Source organism: Arachis ipaensis, chromosome B05, assembly GCF_000816755.2.
Source record: "Arachis ipaensis cultivar K30076 chromosome B05, Araip1.1, whole genome shotgun sequence".
Lineage (NCBI taxonomy): Eukaryota > Viridiplantae > Streptophyta > Magnoliopsida > Fabales > Fabaceae > Arachis > Arachis ipaensis.
In genome coordinates, this window is record NC_029789.2 from 58,906,777 (window position 1) to 58,917,409 (window position 10,633).

The 10,633-nt window shown below is 35.4% G+C and overlaps 1 protein-coding gene and 1 long non-coding RNA gene across 2 annotated transcripts; both read right to left on the minus strand.

Annotated features, from left to right (window-relative positions):
* LOC107643650 (mitochondrial import inner membrane translocase subunit TIM14-2) lies at positions 7,358-8,199 on the minus strand. The gene is made up of 2 exons (XM_016347354.2): positions 8,093-8,199; positions 7,358-7,838 (listed from the first exon to the last, which is right to left on the minus strand). The coding sequence occupies exons 1-2, from the start codon at positions 8,164-8,166 to the stop codon at positions 7,682-7,684; spliced, it is 231 nt and encodes a 76-aa protein (XP_016202840.1). The 5' UTR covers positions 8,167-8,199; the 3' UTR covers positions 7,358-7,681.
* On the minus strand, positions 8,276-9,359 carry LOC110272075. Its single transcript, XR_002363000.1, has 2 exons — positions 9,055-9,359; positions 8,276-8,479 (listed from the first exon to the last, which is right to left on the minus strand). It is a non-coding gene; the product is annotated as an uncharacterized LOC110272075 (long non-coding RNA).

The window sequence follows — 10,633 nt, forward strand, 5'->3', positions numbered from 1 at the left end:
ATTGAACTATTTTCTGTTTAATGCAGCAGCATTCTCGAAGAACAACAGCAACCATACCAAGAAGCTCCGGCAGCATGGCAATTGGAAGAAGAAGTACAGCCTGATTTATAAGTTTTCTGCTTATTCAAATTTGGATAATTTTGGTTCACTGTGTTGTTTAATTTCGGTTCACTACTTTATTTAATCCAGAAATCAATTGCTCTCTCTATCATCTTGCAGTGCTGCTCATCCTAGGCAATGGGAAGATGGTGTGCCTTCCTTCAGCCTTGGGATAAGTCCCGCATCATCTCAACTAACTCCCCCGTCTCAAGTGACACTGACTCAACCAACTCAGCCCTCTGAGCCGACGGTGCTAGAGCTTGAAGTCTTGGTAGACGCGGTGGTAGATGCTGGGGTGATGGCACCATTGAAGTTTGCTGAGGCAACAAGTGTCGAGCCGAGCTTCACAGCTATTGAACTTTACAAAACTTCGGAGAAAAACAAAGAAATCACGGAGGAGTTGAAGGAGAAGTGTTATCATTTGATGACACATGTCAAAGAAACCATAGATACTACCGATGAATATGACCCCTTATTCATCTTGAACTATCAAGAAAATTTCGAGGGGTTTAGACATCACTTCATGTATCTAATGCCCGAACAACATGTGGAAAACACAGTAAATTCTTTGCCTATTTTGTTAACATTAATGATTTTTCTAAAGACTCTAATACCGCATATCTCATAAATTTTCTTCCTGTAGGTGGTCAATACACATTGCATGATTCTCAATGACATGAAATGTCTCCGGTTTGAGAAAGATATATACTGTGTGCCGACAGATATTGTGGTAAGCCAATTTTTTTATTTCCTGCTGGCTGAGATGTGTATCACGTTTTATTCAGCACATGAATTGAGTTCAGTTCAGTGGTGTTAGTCATTTTGGTTCACTTGATTATTTGTGTCTATAGTTATGTCATTTTGCATGCAGAAAATGTTTTTCTTGATGATAAAATGTGTATCATGTTTTGTTCAGCACATGAATTGCGTTCGGTTCAGTGGAGTTTGTCATTTTTGTTCACTTAATTGTTAGTGTCTTCAGTTATGTCCTTTTATTCAGCACATGAATAGTGTCTTACTGGTTCTTTTCTTATTTAACTGAGGTTTGTTTTGCAGATGTTTATGTTGGGAAACCATGGCGAAAAGTACATTGATCCAAAGACCAAGAAGGCCTACCGATTCGATGTCGATCGATATGCACACCAACGCCAGTTTCTTGACAAAAGAAAACTCGCATCGCATCCATTTTTAAGTCGTGATTTCTAAACCTTCTTTGATAATTCTCTCTTTTGCTATCATTTGGAATGAGATGTTCTATCATTTTTCCAAACTTCAGCTGGTGGTTGTGGATTGCGGATGTCCGAAAAAAGGCATTCTATGTGCTTGACCCTGTGAACAAGAACAAAAATAAAATACCTGATTTGAGGATTAAACTCAACAAATTTGTTGTAATTTATTTAAATATTTCCCTTTTTGATTCAATGTTTATGATGTTTAATTCAAGTCATGATTTGTGTTCGATTTAGTGAAGTTGCTGATTTTGATTCACCTAATTTTAAGACACTATTTTTATCACTTTCAGGGATTAATAATATCCCAAATGAGGGTTTACGCTGGGGTAGAACCCTTAATAGAGGACGGAGACGGAGAAGAAGCCGAGTATATCAGGCTAAATAGTCAACGTACAAGGTATAAATCTTTTTCATCTATAGTGTTATTTTTAATGTGTTTTATTTTATATACTATTAATCATATTTTACTTAAATTCTTGCTTAGCTATGATTGTGGCATATACGTCATGAAATGGCTTGAAATATTGATCCTCGGAAGATCAAAAGTGGGAAGAGGTATCAATATAAAGCTTCGAAAGAAGTAAGTAGTTTCTAAATTAGTAAAATAAAATTCTTTCATTTCTTATTGAGTTGGCTTCATTTCTTATGTAACTAAATCCTTTCAATTGAAATGTAGGAAGAGATTGATTCTTTCAGGCTTGAATATGGTCCAAATATTCTCTTCCACAAACTGAACAAAATGAGAGACCAAGTGATTCGGTCATGTGAAGCAATAAGACTCCCGAAGCTATCTGCTGCCCTCTCCAGCCCCTTTTTGTAAATTCACGTCTGGGGATATATAAGTAGTAAATAGGATATACTTTGTTTGACTTGTTGTAATTAACATTACTTTGTTTAAAAAAGCATTCTTTCAATGTATATATCTTAATATTAATGTAAATCTTAATGTATATATCTAATGTTAATGTTAATGTATATATCTAACGTTAATATTTATATCTGACTCAAGATGCATATATCTGTTGGAACTGTCTGGCTGCTGTTTTGTTCCAAAATCACAGTGAATGGAATCAGGGTGTTTATCAAACATTACGAACCCCAAATAAACAAATGAACCAAAATTAATATACCTAGTGAACCGAAAACGTGCATATATCAATATAGCAGAGAGATCATTTGAAAAAAATGTATATATCTGTATTCAGTTTCAGAAGCACCTGAACTCTCTGACATAGCACAATAAATTGACTATTCAATAAAAAAAAGTGATTATTGAATAAATAATTTCACAAAGCTAATATCAACAACAAAAAAGTGATTATTCAATAAAGACTAACAACAGTCAGAAAATAACCCTCCTATAACTTCAGTGAACCGAAATGTGCTCATAGATGAAAGAAAATTTATGTTAATAAAAACTCGTATAATCCTCTCCGAGATAATTCGTATTCGGTGCATTGTAAAAGCTTGAACTTGGCTGAATCATTGGTCCGGTGTCTAAAAGATTCAAGTGCAAAAAGAGAAAATAAATCGTATATTAGCAAAATGCACAAATGAATGTTTGCCTAATCAAAAGCAAATCAATTTTACCTCGCTTGGAGCTGGCTTTTTCTTTTTTTTCGTGGCGTTTGAGATATTTTTTTCAGGTTTGATCCAAGTCTGTTCTTGGGGAGGCCTCTTGTTTTCACACGTGGCAGGGTTTGAAGGTCGTTCACGTTGCTCAATGTCGCTTCGTCGTGGGATAACAAACTTTTTCTTTTGCTTCTCGCTTGATATTCTTACATCTCGACCATGACATTGTCAAACGCCCGGTACAGAATTCTGGTCAGCTCCTCAGACTCGAATGCAAATTCACATATATTGTGCGACCGAAATACCAAATCGTCAAATCTCTTGCTTCTCAGCTCCAATAAAGGCTCGTCTTGGCTGCTCTTGATGTGTGTGTGCCTCCTCTTTATGTTCTTGATCCAGCGCTCTGGTATGTATTTCGGTGCCACGTTATCCACTCACTCGAAGCTTAGGACGCTTAGGGAATGGTGGCACAGTATGCTCCTTGACTCGAACAACAAGCACTGACACTTTACCTCTCGTGATACTGCGTCGTAGGTGACTAAAAACTTGTTGAATGTAGAGTTGGAAATCTGCTCTACGACTTCGTATGTTGTGAAACCTCGAGTGGAATGCAATGATCTTGTGATGCAGTTCACCTTTCCTCTGAATTGTGCTTGAACTTCTCGTGCATATACACGCGTTGAAACTGCAGCTCTATTTCTGATTTTGTTGCACACGGTATGATGGTGTAAAAATCTGCAGCGTCAAATTCTTTTTCTCTTTGTTCTCTGCTTGCTAGACAATTGTCGTATTGCTTCACGAATTGACTAAGGGAGCTGTTGTGTGTGATGAACTTGTTGAAAAATGCGTGCATGCTCTCGCTCCTTTGTGTGCATCTCATCCCGGCCCAGAAGTGGTGATCCAAGTAAACTGAAATCCATATATGTCGATCCTCGTATAGCTCTGCAGAATGAACCGAACCGATGAGTTGTACTAAACTGAAATTCGTGCACATTTTGACCCAAAAGGCAATGGCATGAAAATAATTCGAATTAAAACCTCGGTTACCTGAGAGCCACTTGTTTCCTCCAAGGCCATACTTTGTGAGAAAATCATTCCAATTTCTGTCGAATGCCTCTTTTGTGAACGAGTTCCAAATGACGTGGCTCATCTCTTGTTCGATTTCTTTGTGTTGCTTGTAGCCGTTTAGTTTGTTTGGGATCTTCTTCATGATGTGCCAGATGCACCAGCGGTAAATTGTTGTTGGCATGAACATCTCGATGGCCCTTTACATTAATGCACATTGGTCGGTGAGAATGCCTTTTGGTTCCTTGGCTCCCATGCAACGGAGCCAACACTCAAATAGCCATTTGAAGGATTGGATGTCCTTGTTTTTCATCAGCATGCATCCAAAAAGTGTCGACTGACTGTGGTAATTCAAGCCCACAAAAGAACCAAAAACCAGATTGTACCTACATAAATGGACACTCTCACAAAGTGGTGAACCGAAATGTGTACATATGGTGAACGTAAAGACTTAATTTGGGTGAACCGAATACCTGTGTATGTTGTACGTGGTGTCGAATAAAATGACATCTCCAAAATACTCGCATGCCATCCTGCTACTTGTGTCGGCCCAGAATGCATGTTTGATGGAGTGTTCGCCTTCGAGGTTGAGCTCGAAAAAAAATTTTGGTTCTTCTCTTTCATTCTTAATAGGTACTTCCCGAATTCCTTGGCATCGTCTTGTTCGGACACATTCCGTACTTCCCGTGTGACGTAATTTCTCACGTCTTTTTCTATAAAACTTAGTTCACGGTGACTGCCGGTTGCTGCTACGAATGATTGGTAAGTTTTGCTCGGTCTGATTCTGGCTTCCTCATTGGTTTCAATGGTGTGACGCACGAACATGCTTAGCTCCCTGTGTTGTTTGAGCATCTCTATCTGATCTGGACAGCAGGGGTATGAGTGATTCAAAATGACATTGGAAATTGTCCAGAGACCAATGTCCTTCAATATGTGTACGTATATCCTGGCTCGACAGTTTATGCCGGCTGAGGGATTTGTTTTCAGAGTAGGAGATATCTTGGATTTTCACCTCCCCTCTCTGCTGCATACGATTAGTTGATACTTAATCTTGTCTCCATCCCAAGTCATGTTCCTTATTTTGGTAGAAAAACCGGCAAGTTTGGAATAATTTTTGTAGAACTTTTTGGCTTCTTCTAATGTCTTGAAAATCATCCTAGCCTTTGGGACAAATTGTTCATCCACATCACACCTGGTCTACAGAATGAACCGAACATGTTATGGTGAAGTAATTGTATAGAACTAAATGAATGGAGCATTATCCATTATATAAAATCAAATTCAAACAGCTTTCTGCGTAATGAACCGAACACATCATTATGGTGAAACAATTGTATAGTACTAAAATAAAATTCAAACAGCTTTCTACAGAATGAACCGAACATGTACAAATGGTGAAACAATTGTATAGTACTGAATGATCGAAACATAATCCATTATATAAAATCAAATTCAAACAGCTTTCTGCATAATGAACCGAACACCTATTCATGGTGAAACAATTGTATAGTACTGAATGAACAAAACATAATCCATTATATAAAATCAAATTCAAACAGCTCTGTCTAAAATTTACAGATTATCAATTCAATTCAATTCAATTCAGAACACCTGCGTCCATTCAATTCAATTCAATTTAAATTAGCAATTCCATTCCATTCAATTCAATTCAAAATTGAATAATTCAAACCCCGTTAGTTTGATTCATTTCAGAAGAATAATCCAAATTGCTCTAATTCAACTGATTTGAAGTTGAGTCATTCATTGTTTTGATTCAGAAGTGCAAATTGAAGAAGAAACAAAGAAGAATAGGAAGAAGATAAATGCAATGTAAGCAGATCTAAAGAAAAAACGAAGACGATGAACCCAGCTAGAGGAGAACGACGTAGCTTATTACGTTGAAGGCAATGCAGATCAATAAAGAAGAAGACGCAAGCAGAAAAGAAGGTTTAGGTTGCAGCAGAAGGTTTACGTTGAGCAAAGGTTTAGGTTGCAATGCACAAAAGGTTTACGTTATATGTAGCGCGTGTATGACAAACGAGTGACGGGGGGTGGGGGAGGCGGGTCTGTCAAAAAAGACTTGGATAACTTGGATGCATTTTTTACATAGATGTAGAGCATTATTGCTTTTTTTTCATCGAAACGACATGGTTTTCTATTCTTTAATAAAATTCAGCCGGGTTTCAATTCGATTTAATTGTGCAAATCCGATCGGTTCTTTGGACTAAATCCGATTTTTTGGCTCAGACGATTTTGCCATCTGCCTAAATCGCTTGTCTCACTGTCCCAGTTCGATCATTCGGATCGACCGGTTCGAACTTATTTTAAGAACCTTGGAATTTATACGATAATACATGTACATTTTGATTTTTTTTATTTAAAACATTTTGATATTNAAATCAATTAATTTTATAAAATTTATACTAATTTTAAAAATTTTACAATTTAAATCTTTACGTACTTAATTTACTTTTTCGATTTCACATAAAATGTCATTTATGTCGATTTTGTCAAGTTGTGATTAACCAGAAGATTTCTAGTTTTCTACCTACAATTAGCAATGACCAGCAGCACTAGCTTCAAACAAATAACGAAAATTGGAAGCGGTGGCCAATGGGAAATGGATCCTCTCCAGTTTTTTCAACACTTGACAAAATACAGTGCAATCTCTCACCTTTGATTTTAATAGTGGGACCAGAAATAAATAAGAGAGAGAATGTGGTGAATGGTTAGATTAAACACTGCACACCATCCAGTTTTTTATTCACTGGAGAGGATCCACTCCCGTGGCCAATGTTTATTTATTTGCAAAGCCTCGTCAAGGTTGCCTTACCCGCATTGAATTCTGTGCCTTGTTTCAAACATTAAAATTTGAATTATGTGCCTTGTTTCAAACATTAAAATTTACAGGCAGTTCAAACATTCTGTGCCTTGTTTGGTAGAGAGACAGAAACAGAAAGATTGGAACTAAAAGACAGAGACTAAAAGACAGAAATTGAAATAAATTTCAGTATTCTATTTGGTGCAAAGTGGGAGACAGAAATTGAAATAAGAATTAAAACTCTAATTTAATTTGTACAAAGAGTAAAATTAAAATTAACTAATTGAAATGAGAATATTTTAAGTATAAAATATTATTAATGTTTCAGTCTCTATCTCTAAAAATTTTAGTCTCCTGTGTCCCTACTTTTTAGAGGTACTGAAATACTAAAATTTTAAGGACAGAGACAGAAATTTTAGTACTAGTCTCTGAACCAACAAACATGATATTGAGTCTCAATCTCTCAATCTCTATCTCATTACTTCAAAACAAACGCTAAAAGACCTTGTTCATCTGAGATACACTCATATTATCTTGCTTTGCCAAATACTAACAAAATGAAGAGAAATAAACATTAAATTCACATCTATAAATCACATCTCACCAAATTTATGAAACTGACATGAAAATTCAAATCATATTGTTTAAACTTTAAACATAAAACGCACCATCCAGTCTAAAGTCCAACATTATTACAATTTGAACATCATTATGTACCAAGTGACACGATGCACCATGATAATCCCAGTATAGATGTAATAAAAAGAATATTGATGTAAAATTATGCTAAGATCTATACCATTAGATTATTTTGGTGCATTATCCCATGTCCACTCTCTCATACTTGTATCAGCAAGAACAACTGTCTAAACTGTAGCGTGACTAATTATTTTCAAAATGCTGATCCACCACCCTTTGTCTTTCCAAGCAACACATCCTTTGCCTCATTGATTTTGGATGCCAGGTAATGGCTGCCACCTGCATCAGGATGATTCGCGATCATCACCCTCCTATGTGCTTCTTTAACCTTATCCGTCGGAGTGTGTTCTCTGTCATCATAACAATTGAAAATCAACAAGACAAGGAAAAACAAGGAGGAAAACATAAAAAAATATGGAAGCAGATACTATTAAAGCCTCTTCAAAGCTCTCTGATTAATTAACCTTTCACAATTGAATGAAATCAACCTGAGAACAGTGTTGCAACCTAGTTGATATTAGAGATTTTTTCCTCTTTTAAGTGATTGTTGCAATGAGATACCATCTGACGATCATCATCACAATAGAACAACAAATGGCAGTACCTAACACCGAGTATGAGAGCCGCTTCCCTCCTGGTCATGGTAACCTGGAAACCACCTTCATAAAATTTACGCATCCTAGGTGGTCTTGCCTTGAATGCTTGCCCCACCTGGAAACAGATTTTCTTTGCTAACAAACCTTAAATTTCTTATATTATAAATAAAATCAAGCTCGTTATTCTCTACACATGAATTACTGAAACAACTGCTTCCACAACAACAAAATCTCATTCACAATTGTAGACACTAACTGAATCAGGGCTTGTTTTAAGAACATAATTGCTCAAGGTTTCGGTGAAAAACAAGCCTTACCATAATAGCGGTTGAAACCTTCAATCAAGGAATCTGCAAAATGTAAAATTCCTTCCACCAATTAAGTCTTGAGGAAATCTGAGGAAAATAAAATGAAAATAAGAACTTCATTGAACTTTCCTGTTTTATATATTTTTAATTGCCTTCTTGGCATTAAAAATTTCTCAAAAATCGAATATTTTAAATTTAACAACTCTAAATGGCAACTAAATAGCATTCAACATGAAGCCATTTCTTGTCGCCTTGAATTTTCTTCCCCTAACAAAACCGCTCAAAGGCAGGTAGATCAGTCACAACACAGTTTCAGATCTCAAATACACCAACACTGTAAAACTGGTCTAAGTTCTTTCTTTTCTTTCTAGCCTAAGATGCTAGAAACACAACAACAGCACCATCAATGTTGATCCCTGGCTTAGACAATACAAAGATTCTCCAGCATCAGCTTCTATCCAAAGACAAAGGCAATAACTATTTCAACATATACCAGTGCACAAATCTAGACCTCATACATTTCTTTACCTTGAACTATTATATCACCAATTCACAACCCCAAACAAAAGCCATTTCCTTATCATATCTCTCTCACACACACACATTAACAAAGAAAACGAGTTTAGAACAATTTATTGGGTAAGCTACCGAGGAGACGATACCGTGGGGGAGACGCGGTGTCCTGGGGCTGGAATGGAGGCTCTGATTCTGAGTTATGACTTATGAAGGCTGTAATCGAACAAGGCAGAGTTAGGGTTTCTCTTTTTTCTGAGGAAGATGAAATGGAAATGAAATCGATAACCTCACAATTTTGCCTTTTCTTCCTGTAACTGTTATGCTTCGGCTTAGGACGGCTGATATGAGTGATTTCTCTACAAAAATTCTCATGCACAATAAGCACTCTATTCAAATTTAACATTAAACTACTAAAATAGTACTCAAAAATTCTAAAAGATATTAACTATAAATAAGCTCAAAAAAAATTAAAAATAGAGCGAAATTCCTCCCCGATCCTTAACCATTTACGAAATTGATCTGGCGTCTCCTTATCATTAGAAATTAACAACATGGTCCTTAACCATTCTCTTCGTGTGACCAAAAGGACCCTCTTACTGGTACTTTCGGTTACTTTTTACCTAAAAACCGATAAGAGTGTCCTTTCGGTCACATGAGAAAATGAATAAGAATCGTGTTGTTATTTTCTAATGGTTAGGGGACGCCAGATCTTTTTCTAGATGGTTAGGAACTAAATATTTTAATAGTAGGATTACACGTAGAAACTAAATATTCTTTTTAGATTTTTAGAACTGATATTTGTTTCATTCAAATGTTCGTGATATGACGAATTAATTTTAATTTAATTTTACGTATTTTAATTTTGTTTATTTAGTTACTAATTTGAATTTTATGTCAGAGGATTCAGAGTTTTCTTTATTTAAACTAAAGTTGAGTGAGTTTCTTCGATTTAAATAATTTCCAAACCAGTGAACAAATTAGATTGAGGTATTTCTTTCTTGTTGCAACAAGAAATTGAATACAAAGAGAATTAGTTTATTTTTTATTCAATTTCTTGATGCAACAAGAGAGAAACACCTCAATCTAATTTGTTCACTAGTTTGGAAATTATTTAAATCGAAGAAACTCACTCAACTTTAGGTTAAATAAAGAAAACTCTAAATCCTCTGACATAAAATTCAAATTAGTAACTGAATAAACAAAATTAAAATATGTAAAATTAAATTAAAATTAATTCGTCATATCACGAACATTTGAATGAAACAAATATCACTTCTAAAAATCTAAAAAGAATATTTAGTCTCTACGTGTAACCCTACTATTAAAATTATGGTTGATGAATTTAATTCCACTAATAAGAAAAGCAGTTTAATTTTTCTAAAAAAAGGTATATGGAATAATAATCTTGAACTAACTTTTTTTTTAGGTTCAACAATATAGAACATACATGTCGTTCTTAAAACCCTGAATCCAAGACTGCAAGACATAATAATGCTTAATCAACCCAAATAATTATTACTTTTGTGTTAAGTCTCGTTGTTAATAATTTCGTGCTATCTATTAAGTTTAACGTTGTTTGCTCTCCGTCCACATGTAAAATATGGCAGAATGCATTAGATGCAAAACTTAAAACAATGTTTTTTTTATTTACTTTCCAATTTTAAATAAAATCCCTCCCATGTCCCCTCACCATTAGAAAATAACAACACGGTCCTTATCCATTCT

Coding starts and splice junctions, on each gene's coding strand:
- LOC107643650 (XM_016347354.2), bottom strand. CDS start 8,166: ATGCGTAAATTTTATGAAGGTGGTTTCCAGGTTACCATGACCAGGAGG. Junction 7,839..8,092: donor GCTCTCATACTCGGTGTTAG/GTACTGCCATTT, acceptor TTATGATGACAG/AGAACACACTCCGACGGATA.